General features: G+C 48.2%; 1 protein-coding gene across 8 annotated transcripts in view; it reads right to left on the minus strand.

Annotated features, from left to right (window-relative positions):
• RNF4 (ring finger protein 4) overlaps positions 1 to 24343 on the minus strand; it is a 334013-nt gene that overhangs the window by 197930 nt on the left and 111740 nt on the right. For all 8 annotated transcript variants that reach the window (XM_086964195.1, XM_086964191.1, XM_086964193.1 and 5 more), the window contains one exon: positions 23831 to 23951. In XM_086964195.1, coding sequence (XP_086820321.1) covers positions 23831 to 23870 — 40 coding nt within the window. In that variant the 5' untranslated portion in view covers positions 23871 to 23951. The remainder of the gene's footprint in view (positions 1 to 23830; positions 23952 to 24343) is intronic.

Consider the following 24343-nt stretch of genomic DNA (forward strand, 5'->3'; position numbering starts at 1 on the left):
ATGTATGTATGTATGTATGTGTGTGTGTGTGTGTGTGTGGTGTCCCAAGTGATGTGGTGGTGTCCCCGAGTGCTGCCCCCGAGTGATGTGGTGGTGTCCCCAAGTGACGAGTGGTGCCCCTGAGTGATGTGGTGGTGACCCAGAGTGGTGTGGTGGTGTCCCCGAATGAAGTGGTGATGTCCCCGAGTGAAGTGGTGATGTCCCCGAGTGAAGTGGTGGTGTCCCCGAGTGATGTGGTGGTGACCCAGAGTGGTGTGGTGGTGTCCCCGAATGAAGTGGTGATGTCCCCGAGTGAAGTGGTGGTGTCCCCGAGTGATGTGGTGGTGTCCCCGAGTGATGTGGTGGTGTCCCCGAGTGATGTGGTGGTGTCCCCGAGTGATGTGGTGGTGTCCCCGAGTGATGTGGTGGTGTCCCCGAGTGATGTGGTGGTGTCCCCGAGTGATGTGGTGGTGTCCCCGAGTGATGTGGTGGTGCCGCCAGAGTGATGTGAAAATCGAACTTCTGATGCACAGATTTGAGAACACAAAGGTATAATGGGGGGAAATTAAACCTTCAAGCCCCAGAATACAACAATTTTGCTGGCTAAAATATTGTGCAAATTTCCAGCACTGCAGTCACCAGGATCATCTGTGAAAGATGTTCAGACAAAACAATATCTAGGACATGTCAACATTACCAGTGGTAGGCTTACAGAAGTAAACCATTGTTTTTCCCGTGGCAGCCACACTTGTAAAAGACCTCTAGGGCTGAGGATTGTTCAGGGGCACGACTGATTTGCTCCTGAAAAGTCGGCAGGCTGTTTCAGATTTAGTAACATCTCCTACCAGTGAATGAATTACAGTTAAAAGGCTGGAGGGGATGCGGTATAACCAGACACATGACACTTCTGAACCTTACCAGGCAACAGAGAAAAGGCAGATTCAGTGGCGCCCCAAGAACCTCATACATCTGACTGATTTCACCTTAGCGCTACTGCAACATATGATGAAAATGAAGAAAACATGCACAAACAACCCAGGCTGCTTGCAGAGAACCTTTCATTCTGAGGAGTCTCTTCATGATATTGTCAGATAACTAATGTTTATTACTGTCCAATTCATCCAACTCTTTTTATTAACCTCAAAAGGATGAAAGGCTGAGTGGACCTGTGACTATAGAGGCCAAAGTTGACCTCTGCAGTGGATGCAAGAGACCTCTGAGCTACCAGCACTGGCTTAATTCAATACATTTGACATAGTAAAATACTGTAACTAAAATACATATTTTAGCCCTTGTTTACTCCATCTGTGAGCCTAGTGCCCATGTACTGTTTTTGCAAACCGTTTTAAGATGGAATTAATAAAGGTAACAACAAGCCACTGATGTAGGGATCAAAAGTTAGGAATTGAAGATTCACACCTTCATTAACCAATGATGCTAAACTTACATACATCTATCTCTCTAAGGGGCAGTATTACAAGTGGGGCAGTAATCAGGAACGTATAATGAAGCCCTAAAGACCAAAACAAACAGGACTGCACGTGAAATTGTGTCGACTATAATTCAGGTTTAAGAAGCGCGGGTACTCAATACATTCCTAACTATCCTCAGATCACTACCTAAAAACATATGTTCATGTTTGAAACACAATTGAAATGGTGTTCTCTGAACAAAGGACAATTGCAGCAGAGTTCCCTGCCCACGTCGTATGAACGAAGTTCAGCAAAAGTGACGCCGAAGTCCTATTCATTTTGACTTGTACAGAGAACAATCTACACGTTAACATTTATTTCCTTATGATGCAGAATGCGTTTCTTGGGTTTGCGAATAATGCAAGAGCCCTTCGGCCTTACCATATAAGCCACAAGCGTGTTACTGGACCATTTGAGAGGACAGCACTTAGAGGTCTCTGACTCAGAAGCAAACAAACTTTCTGAAAGTGAGCACTGTGACCTTAAGGACCTTCCCTAGAAGCGAAGCAATCACTGTTAGACTCAATTGTAAAACTTTCACGAAGTGAATGTTTCACCAAGAAATAAATAATCACCCGGAAATATTGTGCGCAATGCAGGTACAATTCCAAATTGGAGAGGCTCGCGCTTCAATGAAATCGTCGTATTCCGGCCGCCCCGGAAGTCAGGCACGGTCGCCTGTGACGGGGGCGGGGCCACGTCCAGACCGGAAGAGGAGGCAGGCGGAGTCAATGCGTCTCGCGGCCCGGGGCTCCTGTGAGCGGTGTGGAGCCCCGGGGCCGCGCTAGCAGGAGGTTGTGCGCCGCGTGCTGAGAGAAGAGTCCCCGACATTGGCCAGGTAAGTTACAAAAGGCTGGGGGGGCTTGGTGCACGTGTGTGTGTGTGTGTGTGCGCGTGTATGCTTGTGTGTGTGTGTATGTATGTATGTGTGCGACGGTGAAGGCGGGGGAGGGAGGGGGGCCTCGGTGCACTTGTGTGTGTGTGTGTGTGTGTGTGTGTGCGCGCGTGTGTGTGTGTATGTGTCAGGGGGTGTCTCTGTATGTATGTATGTGCGTGCATGGGCACTTGTGTGTGTGTGTATGCGCATGCGTGTGTGGTGCTTGAGCTTCCCAGGAGACAGCGCCTGGCCACAGCGCGCGTTCACGTTTCAAATCGGCTCCAAGGATGCGCGCGGCGGGAACTGTCTCCTGGGAAGCACACTCGCTAACAAAAGATCTCGGCGAGACGCACTTCCGCGCGTTGAGCCGAGACCTAAAAAGCATGAGTGATAATGAAAGGATAGTATACGGGTGTGTGATTATTGAAGAGTCAATCCTCATATTCAGTGCTTATCCCCTTAACTTTTTGGCGGACTTTTCTAGTTTTAGTCTTCACCTCTCCTAGCATAACATGTATATTTATTTTCTCGAAACTTTTGACGTCTGCTTGACGGGTAGCATATAGATTACATAATCGTCCCAGGTGTTTTTTTTACCTTTTGTTATTGTAAAAAAGGTCCATTATTTCTCTATACTGTTCTGTATCCTTAACAGATTAGCAACCGCACAATACTTAAAAACTTTTCACTGATCCCTGTGCTCTCCACACGATGAAGAGCATCCTGGACTTACAAAGAATTTAAAATCCTTACTTTGGTAACTTTGAACTCCAGTGGAGAAGGACAACAGGGGTAATGTCTCCATGGTTTCTCCACCAGGGAGTGTCTGCGGGGCGAGTGTGTGTGTCTGCGGGGCGAGTGTGAGTGTCTGCTGGGCGAGTGTGTGTGTGTCTGTGCCACCAGAACATGCAGTTCCATACAACCTAATCATATGCAAATCCAAGATTCATATTCTAGCTGCGAAGTATTCATTTAAAAGTAGTTCAATATCAATTGATGCCTAAAAGCTAACTAAGAACATGATACAAATGTGTCTGTAGTGAAGGCAGAGAAAACAATAAAGCATAAATAAATAGATTCAAAAAGTCAAGAATAGAAAACAGAAGGCAACATTAAAAGCAACCCTTTAAAGTTTAACGTTCCCATATAGCCGACAAAAAACACTTACAAAAAATTAACTGCCCTCCTAAAAGTTGAAAAATCAAAATCTAAATAATAGTTTGTTTAAAAAAAAAACATGTTCTCCAGCAGCGCTGACTCTGACCTACATATCAGGAGGATAAGGGACCCGGCATGGCTGATGATAGTAATCTATTAACAAGGGATGATTTATCGAATGGAGACACTTGAGTACACAGGGACAGGTCACAGCTGCATGTCTTGTACAGCCTCCCGCAGCTTCATAAATGGAGCAACATTGACAGACTGCACCCTAAAGACAGCGTCGCCTGCTACTTGCAGATGAAATTAAGAGAATGCATAGGTTACTCTAATTTCTTGGGTTGATATTTAGTCATCTGGGTTGCATACAAGATCGTATAATTAGTACTGTCATGGCATAAATCGATTACAGGAGACCGCAGACCAGGTCTAAAAGACTTTCTGGCCTGACCCCCTCCCGCTTCAATGAGGGTTTAAACACGAAAAATACAGGTCATTGGTATCATACTGTACAAACTCACGGCCGTCCCAATAAAATAACACAAACCAAGGTCACATTTAGCAGCTCTCATTGTTTGGAAAGAATTCCAAGCACATCCAGAGGTCTTTCCCAGGCCCGCAAACCACAATTGACTCAACGTGGCGACTACGGAAACAAACACTGAATGGTCTTGCCAAGCAAGGTTAATCTGTCTTGAGCTGCACAAATTTAAAAGGATATGGAGTACCAAATAACCTATTTCACAAAGTGCATGCAGAGGCAACGTGATGTCTGTAGCTCTCAAGGAAAGCAGCCTTGGGGCACTCCAGACTCCACCAGTTACAGCCCTACCTCGAGAAACTGTTCAGTTTGTGCATACTTACTGGTGGCCAGGTAATTCTGATCAATCTTCAGATCGACAGCTACTTTTTTAAGAGTTAAATAAAGGTGCAGGATGGATCAGCGAAGAAGGGAACATGATTAGTGCCTTTATAAGTAGGGGTACACATCAAACCAACTCAAATTCATCAGCATTCACATTTTTAAGTGTGTAATGACGGAATTCTTCCAACATTAAACAAGCATTGGCAAGGTCCAGTTCAGATTGCCGATGTCCGACATTTGTGTCTGCCAATGTGCAGGACGCCTCGGCGGTCTCCTCCCGACCTGAGCAGGGAGATGGTGGAGGCTTGCTCGGAGAATGGGCGGACCAATGGAGGACTGCTTCTGCTGTGTTTGTTTTCGGAGGGTGGAGGGCGGCGAATAATGGAACGGAAAGCAATTGACTAAAACAGCGCGTGTGCACTTGAAGTCAAACAGCGCACTTCATAAATATATAAAACAGCATTAGACATGCTGCATTTGGTGGGGGAGGGACAGAGACAAGCGCCAAAAAGCAATTTAAAGCAAGGCGTCGGGTGAGGGCAGGAAGCTAGGCAGTACAGCTACTCACTTTGCGACGAGGAGCTTGAAAAGCCGTCTCCGGCAATGAGGAGCAGAGAGTTGAAAAGCGGTGCTCTGCAGGACAGCACCTACTTCCGGTTTGGCCGGCAATGCTTCCGGGTCGCCGCAGGCAGCGCGGCGGCCCGCCCTGCACGGGGAAGGGAGGCAGCTTTCGAGGAGGACAGCACCTGGCCGCGAGCGCGTTCTCGTGGCCTTAACAAATCAGCGCGCGCGGCCAGTGCTGTCCTCCTGGGAAGCTGAGCCGCTAACAATAAGGTCTCTGGCGAGAGCGAGCTTCGCTCGCTTCTAGCCGAGACCTAATAAAACAGGTTACCATGTTTAATAGATGGGATTCTGCTGCCCCTATATAAATACCTATTGCTAATTTCTTTATAATAGGCGATTTGTAATACACCCAGTTGCCTTTCGTTATAAAGAAAGAAAATGCTACTTACCAGTATGCGTCTGTTCTTGGCACGTAGAACTGCAGATCCGCACACTGTGCAAAGATCGCCATCTGGTGTTTGGCCCAGATGTTTGCAGTTTGTTTTTGTCCTGGAAATCTTTGGATGTCACGAGGTAGGGGACTCCTCCTTTGGACCATAGTGCGCATGGGCATCGGCTCCATCTTCAGATAGTTTTTTCGCCAGCAGGGAAATGATGGAGTTTTGTAAGAAACAGAAAAGATGCCCATGTATGCTGTATCTAAATAAGATAATACTGGATCAGATAAAAGGTAGCCGGGGAGGTGGGTGGGCATGTGTGGATCTGCAGCTCTACATGCCAAGAACAGATACATACTGGTAAGTAGCATTTTCCGTTTGAGGCATATATGCTGCAGATCACACACTGTGCATAGATTGTATAGCACTACCCCTCCATAGCGGAGACCACCAGAATCTTTTGCAGTTGTTTGAAGTAGTGTTTTGAGTACAGCCTGGCCCACACTAGCTTGTTGTTTTGCTTGCACATCTACACAATAGTGCTTTGTGAATGTGTGTGGTGTAGACCATGTAGCTGCTTTGCAGATGTTATCTAAGGGAATGTTCCCTAAAAATGCCAATGAAGCCCCTATCTTTCGGGTAGAGTGGGCTTTAGGGGGAATAGATAATGTACGTTTTGCTTTGTGATAGCAAATTTGTATGCATTTGACAATCCACCTAGCAATTCCAGTCTTTGATATGGGGTTGCCTTTATGTTGTGGTGAAAAGGATACAAAAAGTTGTTTTGTGAAAAGGTTTTTTTCTGTCAATGTAATAAAAGAGTGCTCTTTTTATGTCTGAAGAGCTCTTTCAGAGACTGTTTGTGGATGGGAGATAAATGTTGGCAACTCTACAGACTGAGATGAAAGAGAGAAATAACTTTAGGGAGGAACTTTCGGATTTGTTCTGAGAACCACCTTGTTATGATGGAGTTGTAAAAATGGTTCTTGAATAGTGAGAGCCTGTAGCTCACTGACTCTTCTGAGGGAAGTAATGGCCACTAGGAAAGAGACTTTCCATTTAAGAAATTGTAACTCACATTTTTTCAGAGGTTCGAATGGAGGGCCCATTAGTCTTGTAAGAACAATATTTAAGTTCCACACAAGTGAGGGTGGTACCCTGGGTGGAATTATTCTTTTGAGACCTTCCATAAACGCGTTGATCGCAGGTACTCTGAATAGTGACAAACGTTGTCTATTTTGTAAGTAGGCTACTATAGCAACGAGGTGTAAACTAATAGATATGCAAGCTAGATTACACCTTTGGAGATGTAGTAGATAACCTATGATGTGTTGAATAGACACATCTAAAGGATTGATGGCGTTCTTGTTAAAGTATATCACAAATCTTTTCCACTTAGCTGCATAGCAAGCTCTAGAGGTGGGGCGTCTAACTTCTTTGATAACATTCATACAGTCAGGGGGAAGTTTAAGGTAGCCAAACTCTAAGACCACAGGATCCAGATCGCTAGGTTGAGCAGTGCTGGGTCAGTGTGTCTGATCTCTGCATGGTTCTGGGTTAAGCGGCGTAGTTTTTGGTGCGGAAGCGAGTATTGTGGATTTGCCATTACTTTTGTTATTACTGCCGAAAGACTTTCGGTGGTTGATTGTATGCACCGTCCCCCCCCACCGTCCCCCCCCCCCCCCCCCCATCATCAGAGGTGTCATCATCATCCACTGGTGGAGGTGATGGGGGTGGAGATGGAGTAAGGGAATGGTGTGGAGCGGGAGGTAGAGGAGGAGGTGGAGAAGGGAGTCTGAGAGGAGATGTTGCAATGTCTCTTTTCTTTGGCGGAGGTGGAGTGGGTAGAGGTGTGTCTATTTTTCTCTTTTTGGAGCAGAGAGTCAGTTAACCTTTTTTTGGGTCTTTTAGAAGAGTTTTTTGGGTTGGATCCGTACGAAAAAGCTCTTCTGGTTCAGGTTGGTCTTTCGGCGCCGATTTTTTTGGTTTCGAAGGCTTGGGTGGCATCGATTCCGGAGTGGATTTATGCTCATTTGGCTTGGAAGCGTCAGATTTTTTAGTCTCTGAAGGAGTCTGCGGAGCCTGTTTTTTCGGTTCCGAAGGCTGAGAGTCCGAACTCTATGGAAGTGGCTTTTTACTCTGTTCCGATTTTTGGGGAGTCGAGGGGTCGGTGCAAGAAGTTTTCGGTGCCGAGTGCGGTGATGTGGAGCTAGTGGTCGGCACGGAGGACGACGACTTTCTTTTTGGGTGCCAGGGTTTATGTTTCAATACCAACGTGAGGCTGACTCGATCCAGAGTGGCCTGAAGGCTTATTTGTGGACTTCTTTGCCGGGCCCGAAGGCGGGGCATGAGAAGTAGTGTGCTGTTGTGCACCTAGGCGTGAAGGTGTGACCGAAGCCCTTTTCGGAGTTGGGGGGAGTGGGTCGGGGTCGACATTACTACTTACGACCCGCAGCCCTGGAGTGATGTCTTCAACGTCGGACTCGTGATCTTCGGAGGCGCTGAGGAGGCCTTCTTCGACTCGCTCCTGCTCTGGTACATTGACGCCTACATAGACACCCTCCTGGAAGATGTCGTCCGGAATGGATGTCGACGAGCGAGCCATGCTTCTTCGAGCTTGACGATCCCGAATAGTCTTCTTGGAGCAGAAGGAGGCACAAGCTGGACAGTCTATAGCCTCGTGCTTCGGTGAAAGGCAGAGGTTACGCACCTCATGAAGATCTGTGTGTGGAAACTTTTTAAAAGGAGCCCTTTCCATGAACCAGATGTAATGGCCTAGGTAGGCCCGAAGGCCTTAATCGACGACTGGAATCGAAGACTTCGAGCTTGTAGAGATGGGCATCGACTAGGGATTGCGATCTAAACAATACCGGAGAAAAGGGTGCAGGATTGCCCGTCGAAAGTTGGATAGGTAACAGCACCAAACTGGAATGCGATAAACACATCCGAGCCCGATGGCGGAAAAAACTATCTGAAGATGGGAGCTGATGCCCATACGAACTATGGTCCAAAAGAGGAGTCACTTACCTTGTGACTTCCAAAGACTTTTCCAGGACAACAAACTGCAAACATCCGGGCCCAACACCAGATGGCGATCTATGAACAGTGTGTGATCTGCAGTTCATATGCCTCGAACATGATGTTGCCGCTCAAATGTAATAACTTATTACAGTGGAGTACTGACATCAGAATGACTGCAGTCAGAGCCAGCAGTCAATGGGAAAGGCAAGACAGGTCATGAAGCACAATTAAAGCAGTTGTTTAAAGAACAAAAACGAGACATGGTTTTGCTATCTTTTGCTCTTTTCTTTCTTGCTGCACAGTGACAAGCAGAAAGTTTATGGCAACATGTTTATTTTGTATACTCCTTGGCTAATTATAGAAAAATTAGAATCTTTCTGCATGCTTCCACAAATTCCGAGATACTGCAAAACGGGTTTGTATTAAACTGATTCTAGTATATTTTTGCAACAAATATCTACAGTTTTAAATTTTGCACTAGAGAATCTATTTTTAATTTTTCATCCTTGCAAGCATTCTCTCTTTTCTATGAAAGAGCTAGACACCAAGAATTTAGGTGGCTGTGGGTAAGACAGTGATGAGACCATGTTTTTTAAGGAAATAAGCACCCTCTGCAGTACATGATAAAGATATGGCACGTCACCTCCGAGTTCCATAACTTCATAAAGGAATTCTGCTTTTGGCCGGATTCCAATATATGGTCATGGAACTACTCAGTGACTTACAATTCCCTTATAATACATGGGATTCTGTAATCCCTGTATAAACTATAGTCTCTAATTTCTTTACAATCGGCTGCTTATGACGCACTTAATCGCCAATTACAAAGAAAAGACATCAGAACTCGATTATTATAAGTTATTACAGTTGAGTTCTGATGTCACAATGCATGCTGCCAGCAGGAAGGTGAAATGCAGGTCAGGTGACAGGGCATAATTGGAACAGCTGTTTAAAGCAACGAAAAAGGAACATTGCTTTTCTTTCTTTAGTTCTACTTTGATAGCTTACAATGACAAGCAGAAATAATAGCACTCCTTAGATAGAGAAAAACGAAAATCGTTCTGTATGTTTCTACACATTCCGAGCTACTGCAGCTTTTTTTTTATTGACTTGTAATTAACAGTTTCGAAAATCTGTTGGCCACAAATATTTAACATGCACACTCTTTTATATGAAACTGCATCGCAGCAAGGTTTAGTGGTTTGTGGGAAAGGTGATGGTGTGATCATGTATTACATAGGATAATGTATCCCTAGCGTACAAAATAAGGATATTGCAGGTCACCTTGGAGTTCCATAATCTTATAAAGGAACTCTGCCTTCGGCCTCACACCTCTAAATAGTTACGGAGCTCCTTGGTAACTTGCAATATTCTTATAAAGTACAGCAGGGGGTGCCTTATCCCTTGTATAATATACAGAAGAGGGGTACTTTAGCCCATATATTACTGGCCTGGTGCATCAAAGGATTCTGGTGACCCAATTATGAAAGATTTGCCTGAAGGATGTTCACAAACACACACTAACTTTGCTTCTTGCTAGTGTCATGACCTTGTGCTCAGAATTACCATTGCAGAGGGACTGTAATTTATCACTGTCAGTTCACCCGTACCACACTCCTACCCCCACCCGCCCTTCCCCAGTGATCTCGGATATACAGTTGTCAGCTTTATCAAACCCCTGTTCCTACTGAAACTCATTACCTCCTCGTTAGTCTTCCTCTCCACATGACTTACATAGTGAGCTTCAGCTCCACACCAGAACCCTCCAAAGCAAAAAGTTAGCCTCCCATGCCTCCCCAAGATGGCCGACCCATTACCACCTGACCTCTATAAGAGGCGGGCCGGCCCAACAATCAGCCTGTTATTTTTGTTCTGCGCGTCATTTCTCTCCAGATGCGTCTTCAGGTAAGTGGTTCCTGCTGTTGCGGGAGCATGGGTCCTTGGTTGGTGGTCCTGCGCTAGCGGACTCTGGGGCTTTTGGACCTCTCCCCTTTCTTTCCCCGGTCTCTTTGTAGGCTGGTTAGGCCCTGCCGTAGAGGGCCAGGGGTTAATAGGGGGGGCGGGCGAATGGTCTGGGGCTCTGTTGTTCTGCTCCCATTTATCACGTGCCTCGCTTTGTCTCAGTTTGTGGCCATGTTCTGGCTCACTATTGCAGTGCTGCATTGGTCTGTATTTTGATCCATGTCAGACCGGACCTGAGCTCAGTCTTACATTTGTCTGTGCTCCCTTGCAGTTTTTTATGTGTTGTGCTCGCTTCGGCGGCACATATTCTGGATTTAGCGCGCATTCGTGTAGCGTTCCAGGAGATTCATATTTTTAAACGGGCTTATCTTGTCACGTTTTTGTATACTGCGGCTGCTGTCCTGCGGGCCCCTCTGATGCGGCTCCCCGATGTTTCCTCTTGGCCCCTGTGTGTGTGTGGCTATTGGCGGGGTTGGCTGGGTCCCCGGCGTTTTTTTCCTGCATTTCGCGGTTACGCCCCCATTGCACTTGCGGGCCCCTGGTGCACTCACCGTTTCAGGTTTGCTCCCTGCGCTCTCACTCCGTTGGGGCAGGCGGGCGTCTTCAGTGCTGCTCTTGTGCGTGCTTCCGGGCGGTTGCCTTACCGGTGCGGCTCGCGAGTCGCTTCTTCCCGTTTCCCGCACTGGGCGGTCCGGGCTTCTAGGGGGCGGGGTGCCGCTTGTCCTCGCATTTTCTATACTCTGCCTCCGAGGGGGCTGGTCACGGCCGTCTGGCTGGCTCTCTGTTCCTCCGGGGCTCTGTGCGGCTGCGCGGCTCTGCTGGTTCTCAGTCTTCCTTCACGACCTCCTGTTGGAGTTTGTGTGCTCCCTCTCGCTTCTGGCTACGTGCTGGTAGGGGCGTGCTTGTCCTTTCCAGTCCTGGGGGTGTCTGTACTGGACGGTGGGGCGTCTGGCGTTTGTTCTGGTGGCCCGGGGTTCGAGTCCCTGGTTAGTCGGCTGTGGTGTGCAGGGGTTTGTTTTGCATGCTCTTTTCGGGCTCCAGTGTGTGGCTTGTGGGTGCTGTGGCTTACCTGGCTGAAGCGCCTGTCTGGTTAACAGGTGATCCTGTATTCGGCTCTCAGCGGCGCTTTGCTTTGAGTTGCTGTTTCGAGTTTTCTTCTTCGGGTCCTTACGAAACCCTTCTGTCATCTTTTTTCTTTGACGTGGGTTTGGTGGACTTTTTTCTTGGCCTCTTGCTTTCATGGTGGTGTCCTCGCTTGGGGCTATGGACATTGTGTAGTTCCTTTGCCCTCATGTTGCATGGGCCTGTCTTCCTTCCAGGGTCGATTTTTTAGCTTGCTGAATGGCCTCTGGCGCTGCATTGGGGCTCGCTCTCTTGGAGTCCTGGGTTCTTGTCGCCCTTCTGTCTGTTCTTTCCCTGGTTTGGTGCCTGCGGCCGTGCCTTCCTGGTTGCCCCTTGTCTTGTGTGCTCTTGGATCGGGTTCAGTGGCTCAGTCTTCTGTTGCTTCTGCTGCAGGTGCCTGCTTTCGTCTTCCGAGGGTCCGCTCGGTTTTTTCGTCCGTTGTGGTCGATGGGCATGTGCCCCTTTATATTGGGTGACGATTTGCTTCTGTTGTTTCGGCGGCCTTGTTGCCCCGTTGTTGGGGTGTTTGTGGCTACCATGGTGCTGTAGCTCGGTGGGGCTCCTTGGGCCTCTGTTGGCGCAGTTTTTCGGCGCTTTGCGTTTGCAGCCACGTTCGGTCCTTCGGGTCGGGTTTGGTGGCTCGTGGACTGGTGCTTCTGCTGTTGGTGCCTGTGTTGGCTCCCATGGTCGCAGGTTCGTGCCCCTGCGCGTCCGCCCTGCCCTTCTTCCGTCTTGGGTTGGTATGTTGATTGCCCTTTTGTGAAGCCTCTTCTGTGCGCGTGCGCTTTCCACTTCCACGTGTGGTGTTTACGAATTCGTGTTTTCTGGGGTTGATTTCATCTCCTGAGTTTTCACTGTTTCCATATTTGCGCATGTGGCGTTGGGTTGCAGGGCCTCGGCTTTTTTTGTTGCTGTATTGTCCCTGTCTCCTTCCCTTTTGGGTTTTGGTCCTGTGGTCCTTTCGTCATGTGGCCTCCTGTTCCCGCCGTTGTTGTGCTGTTCCTTGGCTGCTTCTGTGGGACTCCTAGTGTGTCGTTTCTGACTCTCCTGGCTGGCTCGCTGTCTTGACGGGAGGCTCCTGCTCCCCTTTTCCAGTTTTTTTTCTGCTGTCCCATGCTTCTCGCCTCCAGGGGTCAGAGTTTGTTGTGGTCCTTCTGTCGTCTCCCCTCTCTTCCTGGGTGGCTCGGTTCCTTGGCTCCTGCCCTCTGCCTGCCTGCTCCGATGGTCGGTTCTTGGGCTCCCTGGCTCCTGCCCTCTGCCTGCCTGCTCCGATGGTCGGTTCTTGGGCTCCCAGGCTCCTGTCCGTGTGGCTGTGGCTTTTCAGTTGCTCTGCTGTGTGAAGTATGACTCAATGTTTGGAGCGGCAGGCCCTGATGCAGGTGTCTAGCCCGGGTCCAGGGTTCGATTCCCCGCCTCGGCGGGTCTTGGGCTCAAGATTCCACGGACCTGATGATCTCGCCTCGGTGCCTTTTCTTATGATTGGTTCAGGGGTTTGGCGCCCACCTCTGACTGGACCTTCTGTGTCGGCTTGCCTTGGTGGTGCCTTCCTCGGTCGTGTTTTGTTCTGGCCCTTCCTTCGTTCTTTTTGCCCCCGGCCCTTCCCGCTCTGTCTCCTGGTACGGCTGAGTTCCTCCTTCCCGTGTGTTGGTGTTGCCTTCCTGGGGGCATGCTTGGGTTCCCGGTCTGTGCTGGGTCGGTGGGTTTCCCTGTGGGCGTTTTTCGCATCTGGCTTCTGTTTGCCGGTCCTTGGCTTCTCTGGGGTGTTCCCCTGCCTTGCTGGGGCTTATTGGTTGCCTTTCTGGTGGGTTTGTCCCCTGCCTCGTGTTCCGGGGTGTGTGCGGGGTTCGCCCCTGTTGACTTTTGACACATTGGTGCTGTCCTTGCCTAGGTCATTTTTGGCTCCGGCCTTTCTGGCCATGTACGCTCTTGTTCTAATATGCTCTCCTTCGGTGTTTGTGGGTCGGGCCTCTTTGATGCCTGGTTCGGGGGTCTCCTGGGTCCGTCTGGCCCTGTCTGCTTCCTTTGGATCACTTGTTTTGGCTCTTTGGCCTTCACGTCCGGGCTCCCGGCTTTCCACTTCCTGGGGTCCCTTTTTTCCTCCTAGGGTTCTGGGCTTGTTTGGCCTGGTCGGGATTTTTTGCCCTGTTTGTGGTGTCCCCCTGGGTACGTCTCCGTCGACCTCGGCGGTGGTTGCCTTTGACCCTGTTACTCTTGGTCCTTGTTTTGCCTCTTGGGGCGCGGGTTTTGTATCCTGCCCCTGCTTTCTCTTCCCTTGCTGGTTTTTGTTTTTGGGCAATACTGTGGGGTATCTTGGCGGGGCCCTGCGCTTCCAGTTTGGTTTGTGTCCTCGTTTTTTCTTTTTCCCCTGGTTTTGGGGTCCCGGGTCCTGTTGGCTCTGGTGGCTCCCTGGGTGTTTTGTCGTGGCTCGGACTCGTCTTCACCCTGCCCTTCTGTTCTTCACGCCTTCGGTGTGTTGCTACCGCGAAACTATGCCAGTCGGTTCTTCTTTGTCTCGCTGGGCTGGGCCTAGTTGTGGGCTGGCTGGCTGTTTGGACACCTGGGTGCTCTCTTCGGCGGCTCGCTTCCTTCTTGTGTTTCTTCCTGGGCCGGTTTGCTTGGTCCCTGTGCGGGGTGTTTCCGTACCTGGCCGGTTGGCGGTTTCTGCCTCTTCTCCTCCCTTCTGGCCGTGCGCGGGCCTGTGGGTTTTCAGTTTTTTCTCCTTTGGCCGGTTGGTTCTCCTCGGGTTCTCTCCGGTGTTGTTTCCGGCTCCTTCCTGGGTTCGTTTTCCCTGGTGCCTGCCTGAATTCTCTCCTTGGAGTCGCGGTCCCTTCGGGGGTTCTTTGTGTGTCGGGGTTTGTCCCCCTTCTGTTTCTTTTTGGAGCCCTTTTCCATTTTTCCGGCTCTTGCCTCTTTGTTGGATGGCTCTGGTGCCGCTTCCCAGTTTTTTCTGGTTCGGCTCTCCCGCGGGTTGTGGTCACCCTTGCAGTGTTGCTGTGTTGGGCAGGCTGGTTGTCTCTTTCTGCTAGTGATTTTTTTTGTTGGGTCGCTGTGGTGGGGATGCCCTCTGTTCATTCGGTTCCTCTCTTTGGGCTTTTGCTCCCCTCTCGGTTTGTGCTGCCTGTTGGGCTGCCCTGGTGTGTTGGTCGGGCCTGCCCTTTCCTGTTCTAGCCCTGGTTGCTGTTGCCCTTTTGGCTCCGTGCGGTCCGGTCCCGTGCCTGTCTCTGCCTTCTTTCGGTTGGGGCGGTTTTCCTGGCGGCACTTGGCGTCTCTGGGGTCCGGTTTGTTTTTCGGCCTTCCCGGTGTCTTCGGTCCCGGGTTGGTTCTCCTGCTCGTGGTGGCCTCTCTCCTGGGTGGTCCTTCCACTCGTCCTGGTCTGTTGGGTTTGCCCTCTTTTGTGGGCATCCCCTTCTGGTCTGTTGGTTTCTTGGGAGTTTTCCATGAAGCCGCTTGGCTTTGGTATGTGCTCACTATGTAAGTCATGTGGCGAGGAAGACTAACGAGGAGGTAATGCCCCGGTTACTTACCGGTAATTTTCATTACTCCGAGTATAGTCTTCCTCGCCACATGTGTTCCCATCCCTCCCTCCCTGTCTGGGTATCGGTTTCATGTTTGTGCTTGGTGGTTTCAGGCTGATGGTTGGGCCGGCCCGCCTCTTATAGAGGTCAGGTGGTAATGGGTCGGCCATCTTGGGAAGGGATGGGAGGCATGGGAGGCTAGCTTTTTGCTTTGGAGGGTTCTGGTGTGGAGCTGAAGCTCACTATGTAAGTCATGTGGCGAGGAAGACTATACTTGGAGTAATGAAGGTTACCGGTAAGTAACCGGGGCATTTTCAACCTATCTGGGTTCAACGTCTCTCGCGACCAGCACTCGCCCAACAAAATATGCCACACAGAAAAAGCATATTATTTTATCACTAAATACTGCCAAACACATGAGACAGAACAGGGAACATACTTACACACAAGAGCTTAGATTTATTGATAGAGGACTATCTTGTTGCGATTTACTTCATTATCCTTTAGTAAACGCAACGCACAAGCACACACACCACACAACACAAGCCCTGGTTACCAGTGGCCCAGTGTTTGGTGAGATTATTGTTGTACCTGGGAAAACCTGACCAATGGAATTAGAATTTATCGGGTGTGATAATTACCGCCTATTACACGTTTTTAGGTCTCGGCTAAAAGACGCGCGTAAGCGCGTCTCCGCCGAGATCTTATGTCAGCGAGTAGCAGTCCCAGGAGACACTCCTGGTCGCGCGCAGGCGATTCTAAACTGGCACGCGCATTAGCACGAGCGCTGCGCGAGGCTCCCACACAACACACGCATACATAGAAACAGAAGCGCTCACGCATGCACATACATACAGAACCCCCCCACTCATACACACACACACACACACACACACACACACACACACACACACACACGCACACACACACACACACACACACACACACCGGCCCCCCCTCTCCCCTTTAACTTACTGCTCCGCACCGGCAGGGAGAGTTGACGCTGCGGCTCCTATCCCGGGACTCCCTCTTGGTCAAGGGAGCCCCGCAACACGCGTGCAACGTCCTGTTGTCGGCCCCGGGGGCTCTCCACGCTCGCAGGAGCCCCGGGCCGCTCCACGCATTTCCTCCGCCTGCCTCCTCTTCCGGTCCGGACGCGGCTCCGCCCCCGTCACAGGCGACCTTGCCTGACTTCCGGTGCGGCCGCGGCGGAATTCCGGGGGCAGTAAGTTATTGTATATTTGGCTGCTAAATGAAAGCGTGTCCATCTGCCACTGACATTTAAATTTACTAAAAATATGTGAATATGCCCTAAATCCAAATGTAAATTTAATTTAGCAAAAACTATTATTATTTTAAGTGAAATTAATGTTTTCATGTAAATCAAAACCCATGCTGAACAGTTTGTTTCGGCATTACTGTTTGCATGTCATATTTTTATCTTTTTGAAGGAAATGTACTACTTTTGAGTAGAGAAGTAGTCTAAAGCGTGATTTAACACATGCTGCTCGAAATGTGAACTTGGCGTGGTACAGACAGCTTCAGTGTGTTTCCTTGTTTTCTCTGTTTTGACATTATGCACTAGTTCTAGCTGTGGAAGGAAGCTGTAGTGAGTGCAGAGTAGTGAGTGTGAGTAGTGAGTGTGAGTAGTGAGTGCAGAGTAGTGAGTGCAGAGTAGTGAGTGCAGAGTAGTGAGTGCAGAGTAGTGAGTGCAGAGTAGTGAGTGCAGAGTAGTGAGTGCAGAGTAGTGAGTGCAGAGTAGTGAGTGCAGAGTAGTGAGTGCAGAGTAGTGAGTGCAGAGTAGTGAGTGCAGAGTAGTGAGTAGTGAGTGCAGAGTAGTGAGTAGTGAGTGCAGAGTAGTGAGTAGTGAGTGCAGAGTAGTGAGTAGTGAGTAGTGAGTGCAGAGTAGTGCGTGCAGAGTGCAGAGTAGTGCGTGCAGAGTGCAGAGTAGTGCGTGCAGAGTGCAGAGTAGTGCGTGCAGAGTGCAGAGTAATGCGTGCAGAGTGCAGAGTAGTGAGTGCAGAGTAGTGAGTGCAGAGTAGTGAGTGCAGAGTAGTGAGTGCAGAGTGCAGAGTAGTGAGTGCAGAGTGCAGAGTAGTGAGTGCAGAGTGCAGAGTAGTGAGTGCAGAGTGCAGAGTAGTGAGTGCAGAGTGCAGAGTAGTGAGTGCAGAGTGCAGAGTAGTGAGTGCAGAGTGCAGAGTAGTGAGTGCAGAGTGCAGAGTAGTGAGTGCAGAGTGCAGAGTAGTGAGTGCAGAGTGCAGAGTAGTGAGTGCAGAGTGCAGAGTAGTGAGTGCAGAGTGCAGAGTAGTGAGTGCAGAGTGCAGAGTAGTGAGTGCAGAGTAGAGAGTGCAGAGTAGAGAGTGCAGAGTAGTGAGTGCAGAGTAGTGAGTGCAGAGTAGTGAGTGTGCAGAGTAGTGAGTGTGCAGAGCAGTGAGTGCAGGTGCAGAGTGGTGTGTATTGGCAATGTAAATGACAATGCCATTTATTTATGATTTAAAGAAAAAAAAAGAAATGTCATGAGCAATGCCAATTGCTCTACCTTTAATGATGCCGAGACCATTGCATTGCAAATGCTTGTTTTACTTAAAATGGGAATAGCATGCAGGTTTTCATGCTTGCTGCATCAACATCTGCATATCCAGGTATTTACTGTCCGTTTTGTTCCCTGGTAAATATGAGCAGGTTTGACTGACAGATCTGAAGTTATCAGGCCACTCGTAACGATTGCCACGGACTGAATATCTTCATCCATTCACTATACAAGGACACACCACCAGTAATAACCATTAAATAGAAATTTGAAACACAACATACAAATAACACATTACACTGAACATCATGCACACCCAAACAGTTCAGAAAGGCCACATTGTGAGCATCACCCACCTTAAAACTGTCCTCTTATCCGTGGGTGACAAGCATGTTACTCATCTATGAGATGGATAAGAAATGCACTGAAACCAGAACATCCCATCGACTGATCTTCTTTAGGAGATTTTATATATTTTTTTAGGTTGAGCCTGGGCAGAGCATGCGTGGCTCTGCGAGGCATGCTGTATTCAGGTAGGGACTTGAAGCTCCGCCCACATTTTACATTGGTTGCATCACTGTCCACTGTAAACTGTGGCTGTTCATTGGTCAAAAGGCTTAGTAGTCTCTCCTTAGTACTGCCTTTGTCTCATTTTGTAAACTCCCATGGTGACACCCTGTTACGTGTGTTGTTACTCTGTAGGCTTTATTTACAGCGTCCAAGCACTATTCTCTCAAATAGCTTTGTCCTCCCTGCAGTTGCAGGCAGAACAAGCTCTCTTGTAACGAGTTTTAAAAATATTATTAGTGCAAACGCATTTACAAAGCAATAGGTCTCGCATTTGCGAGAGTTTAAGCTATTGACTTTGTAAATGACAATTCCTTTGATTTATCTGTTTTAAAAATAACAAATAAAGGCATTGTCATTTGCAATGTCAGTAGCTCAAAGTCTCGTAAATGCGAGATCTACTGCATTGCAAATGCTTGTTTATTAAGTTAAGGGGTGCCCATCCAGGGCACCCAACAATTTTTTCTTTGGGGCTACCGGGGGTTCCAAAGGGCCTCCCTGGACACCCTGGTTCCCTGCTTCTGCAGGAGCCGGCACTTGTTGGGTCTCCCCTGAGCCAGTGCATGCGCTGTCTGCCGAGACATTTAGTTAGTGGGCTTTTAAAAGTCCTACCACAGCTTTGTGTGTGGCATTCTGCGTGCAGTTACGTGCACAAGCACGAGCAGAGGCGGCATCTGGCTTCCTCTCGCTCTCCCACGCGCCTCGCTCTGCCTGTCGTACTCGCCCCTCCCCCAACACAGAGCGCGCAATCACTTTTGTGGCCGCGCCACTTTCACAGCCGGGCAGCCAATGCTTGTTTTTGTGAAGTTCTTCTTCTTTAGACCAAATTTATGGACCGTGCTGCTTCGCACACTTGTGCTCAGCTGAAGTTCTGGCGTTGCTCCCAGGCTTTCAAGAGTCCACAGAGCAGAAAGAAATAGGCCAATATTACCGGATTGCCCAGTACCAGCACCTGCAGTTGTTCAGGTACCGTATTTGGCTCGGTAGCGCCTACGGAAACGGTTTCTGCCATATATGTCTAGGGTTGGGCTCAGCATCACGCTAGAAGTGGTGTGAAACATGATATCACGCATGGCCATAGGACGCAAAATATACCCAAGACCTCGATGGACACCAACACCTATCTCCATGGGAACAGAAGTTGTTGACCAATAGGTGTTAGGCTTTGTGCCTTGATCTCAACAATGTCTAGAACTGCCTTACACTTCTTCCAACTGCTTCTGTCCCTGCCCTGCTTCAAGCTGCTTCTGTTCCTGCTCTGTCCATGCCCTGCTTCTGTCCCTGGCCTGCTTCCAGCTGCTTCTGTTCCTGCGCTGCCATTGCCCTGCTTCTGTCCCTGCCCTGCTCTGCTCTGCTGCCAGCTGTTCCTGCCCTGCTGCTGTTCCTGCCCTGCTTCTGTCTCTGCCCTCTTTCCAGCTTCTTCTGTTCCTACACTGTCAGTGACAGATGAGGCTCCTGTCACTTGCTCGGCAGACTCCACTGTGCGTACATCTGCCTCAGGTCCTGGGGCTGTGATTAGGTCTTCATGGGGCTTCTATGTAGATAGTTCTGCTAACACCTTGTGCATTGTGTGAAGAGTTTTTAAAGAAAGGGTTGCTGGTAGCACAGAGCTTCACACAGGTTTCAGACTCTACCCGGGTCATGCAGCCACTGCCATGGATGCAATAAATCCCTAGTCTCCACGGACCCTGGGTTTATTCGGCTGCTACGGCCATGTTTGTAATTGATTTGATAATAGAGTCTGAGAGGTTTGTTTTATTTAGTAAACAACAATAAACTGTCCATCACCCACTCTCATTTCTCCTTGCCCAGCAGGCTCTGGGCACACCCTGCGCCGTCTACCCTGTCCCCAAGACCTGTAGGGCACTGCCTTTGACCCTGCCAAAGGACTCCCAGACCGAGTATCCCACCCGCATCCAATCTTGTGGCCCAAAAAAAGATTCTAGGCACAGCCTTCAGCCAGGCCAAGCGAGCTCTGGGCCCTGAGCATGACTTACAGCCATGCAGAATGCCCAGCCCTCACACTCAGAACCTGCAGGCCATGATCCTAGCTATAAACCCAGACATGCCCAGCAGTGTCTGGGCATACGGTCTGGCCTATTGAGACTCCCTGTGCGAAGGACCTGGAGAGCAGAACTGGCTGTTTCTAGTCTGGGCCCTTCCTTGCGGGCACTGCGCAAGGGGCAGGGCTCTTGCCCATATACTGTGACCAGCAACTGTCTGACCCCTTGTTGCTTACCTAGAGTTGCCCACAAGTGTTTCAATGGCAGATGAAACGTCTGATGGACCCTCGCTGACCTCCTCCATTGACCAGCCTCCATGCGGCGTGCCAAGACTGAACTTAGGCAGATCCAGGGACAGATTATCCAGTGCTTAATTTGTACAAAGCAAAAGTGCTGGGCCCTGGTCAGAAGGCTACCAAGCTTGTACCGCCCAGTGCCACTGCTAAGTGTGAATATTCAGACTGTTCAAAGCCCCAAAAGCTGGAAGAATAGTTTGGGCATCTGGTATTAATTATGTATATTGAATTAATGAAGAACTGTGGTTCTGATCATCTCTAAATTACACAAGCGGTGCCACCATCTGGCAGCTGTTCTAAGTGCCAGTGCTGACGTTTAAGTGCTGGCGCTAAGCCCCGGAAACTGCCGACTCAAATTAAGCACTAGATTTATCATTCTTTCACGCAGCACAATTCTGCAAACAACGTTGCTGTGCTGGCGCTATGTGAAAGGGAAAGGACAGGAATGTGCCATATTTACCACTAAACGGCGAGTTACTGTAATTCCCTAGTGTTGGGCGCATGTTTGGCTGCCTTTAGTCAACGCAGGCACCCTTGCACCATGTTGCAAGGGGGCCTGCTTTGTAGGTAGGATATTTTTGTACAGGAAAGGTCACCATTTGGGCCTTCTAAGTGTTTTAACCATTCAACAGTTAATGTTGTTGCACTAAGCATATTGTGCTGCATAACTAAATACTTATAAGGCCCAAAAGGCGAGACCTATTGGCTATACCAATGCTTGTTTTTTATTAGTTTGAATTTGGGTGTCCCGTGCCCACCTAGACGAAGGTCCGTTGTTGTGGAATGCAAGGGGAGGACTACGGCCCCCGCAGTCCGACTGCTACTCTGCTAGCCTCCCTCCGGGCACAACAGGAGCAGGCATTTCTCGTGGCAGAAGTTATTTCAGTCCCAGGTGCCGGGAGCAATGCAAATTTATTTTCAGCTTTGTACTCCCGCCCGGTAGGAGAACATTACTTTTCCCTGCCCTGGGAGTTGGGAACCCTGGGGCGCCGTCCCTGAGCCAGCCCCCAGAGAACCCATGTATGGTTCGGGTAGGGGAGGGAGTGGAAGGGTAGGGGAGGGAGTGGAAGGGTAGGGAAAGGGGGGGAGGGAGTGGAAGGGTAGGGAAAGGGGTAGAGGGGGGCAGCATCGGCGCTGGGGGACAGTGTCCCCGGGGCCGCTTTGAGGTTGGGGAGGTAGCCATTGTGGCCCCTCCCCTTAAATATAATGTATATGCCGCCACACCACGTTTTCCCCCCATTTTCCTGCAGATTCATGGATGCTTTGTAAGTTAGCAGCTAAAGGTATTTCAAAAGTGCTTTATTCGAGTAATTACTCATAAAAGCAGACAAACAAACACATAATAAAATACAATTAAATTACAGAGTCAGCATGACTTTAAGCACAGACACGTTAAAAAGGAGATTTTTTCCTTTTTTTTAAAAAACAGATTTCATCAAGTTATAACCATCAAGGTGCAAAGTTCATATTATAAAAACATACATGATTAAAAATTAATTTAAATAAGTTTTCGTCAGATAGACTCCAGGCATGGGAACAGAGAATAGATAAACTAGCAGTCTCTGAACAACTAGGCAGAGAGTAGTCACCTTACTAGCAATCTCTGCCTAATTACCCACGCCCACCCCAAATACTTTGCAGTCGCTATGATAATCCAGTTTAAGGGGGTAGTTTTAATAATGCGTAAGGCTACCATGGAGCTTTTAGTACCCAAATTTCTGCACATGGGGGCCAACCAGACACGTCTCGGAACAGAATATGCTTGACAAACAAACAAAAAATGCCCCAGAGTCTCTTTCCCGTCCCCACAAGCTAAACAAGTTGCTGGATCTCTATTTCTCCATTTAGATGTTAAGTTACCAAGAGGTAGAGAGCCAGCCCTCAGTTGGAAAAACAGTTTCCTATCCAGGGATTTAGATATAATGGCAGCTAAAGGTAATGTAAAAAGAAAGAAAGAAAAGGAAAACGTTTTTGCCCCAGTTGAGATCCTCAAGGTCTAGGGGGTCAGGGAATCCTTAACCTGCCCCCCCATGTCATTTTTGTGTGGTTTTTAAAAATAAATTTAGTACTTGGGACGGATTCTCAAGTCCTAAGGCGGCTGCCGTCACATCATTGTTCCATCCATCCAACAGACAATCAGTTTGCACTTGAGTTCAGGTGGATTACGGAACTGCTGAATGGTCTGAATGTTTCAGAATCGCAAGGCCAAGAGGGTGCCGAAGAATTCCTTTGTTTTAACTTGAAAGAAGTGAGGATGCTTTAGGACTGTGGGAATCCAAAGTTAGGGCAGCAAATAGGAACACTGCTTGGGTGACAGTCCAGATATCTCCAAAGCTAACTGGAAGCGAAAGTGAAATTAAGTGCTTTTTGCCGTCTGATGTAAAAGAGACCAATAGTATTAGTCACTCAGACCATAACATTTATTGACCAGACCACTGAGTGGTAGGTTTTAGCAACAAAAAACTTCTAAAGCAAATTTACAAGGATGAATGTGATCTGTCCTACAATGCATTGATTGAGTGTATCATCTTTAAGATGCCTCCCCCTAACTCCTTAACCTGGCTGATTTTTGTTGTGACTGCAACTGCATTAGTCAGAAAGAACTTTGCCAGGATGGGTGAAGGAAAGACATTCCATATGATACAGGCGGACCAGGTCATGCTGGGATAGAATATTCAAATAGTGAACCTGGTGCTCTCACAGATAAAGAAGCAGAGGGACTGCCACAATATGAAATGCAAGTGGCCTCAAGAAACCGGAATCAAGTTAGTTGAAAAGGACGTTTGTACAACTTGTGTGTGGAATTTCCTTATTAAATACATTCTACTTAAAAAGTACTAGAGAGGATTTTGCAATGTTTACTGAGAACCCACATTTGAAGATGAAAGCGAGAACAACAGCTAGACTTGACTCTCCAAGCAGCCTTTGAACGGACTCTGTAAGAGAAGCAGTGGACTTCTTTCACAACTTTCTTGACTTGATCGTGGATGTGCTATGAATGTAGAAACAGCTGTTTAAGACTGAAAAGGAACATCTTGTACATGAATTGTTTATCTTAAGACTGTGATGTCAAGGTGGTTGAAGGGCTGTGGATACAGATTTAATTACAACTGCCACAGTGACAGATCATATCCAGTGAAATTCAACTGCAATAATGAGGAAGTGACAGTGCAAGAAGCGGCACGGTGTTAGCTAAAGTCCTTAGTACATCTGCGTGAGTCCCGAGCACATGCGGTTTATATCCTCAGAAAGGCTAAAATAATGTGAAACTGGTTTCCAAGACTTACACTATTACCTTCCTTGCCAATTGATATCAGGATGTCTCTCAAGAACTGACATAACCACCCAAAGAGGAAAAAATTGTCAAGGATTGTTTTTGTGCTAGATATGATGGGCCTACACACGCAGATTTACTGTATCAAGTAAATTAATCATTAAGGCATGGTCAAGTAGACATACCATTTTCTTCAAGTTCTATCGTTTCAGTTTGTGTTGCCATTGGCGTTGATGTAGTGGATCTTCTCCGTTTCCGTTGTAATCTAGAATTAGGTCTTGTTGGTCCACGTGGTCTACGTTGGCTCTGTTTAAAAGAAAATAGCTTGTTATTAAAGGAAAGGTATTAGTGAACAGAATGAGAGGTATTTTCTTTTTGTTTAATGACAAACTGTGAAGCCAGCCAATCTATGTGCTGTTCGAGATCCACTACAAAACTGCAACACTGAGCCTCAACTAAAACATTCAATTCAGAGAGCAGCATGGCAATATCTAAACCTTCTTGCTTGAATTAAAAATGATTCATAAAACTGACTATTCATCAATGATGCTTAGCCACATAAAAAGCACAGATAAGTGAAAAACAAATATACACAAAAAGTAAGAGGTTAAATGTCATGTTGGCTGAGAATCACAACCAACTAAAGGGGCACCACCAACAGTTCAACAGACCTTCCAAACGTACACTTTGCTGTAGTG

Source organism: Lissotriton vulgaris, chromosome 3_2 (assembly GCF_964263255.1).
Source record: "Lissotriton vulgaris chromosome 3_2, aLisVul1.2, whole genome shotgun sequence".
NCBI lineage: Eukaryota > Metazoa > Chordata > Amphibia > Caudata > Salamandridae > Lissotriton > Lissotriton vulgaris.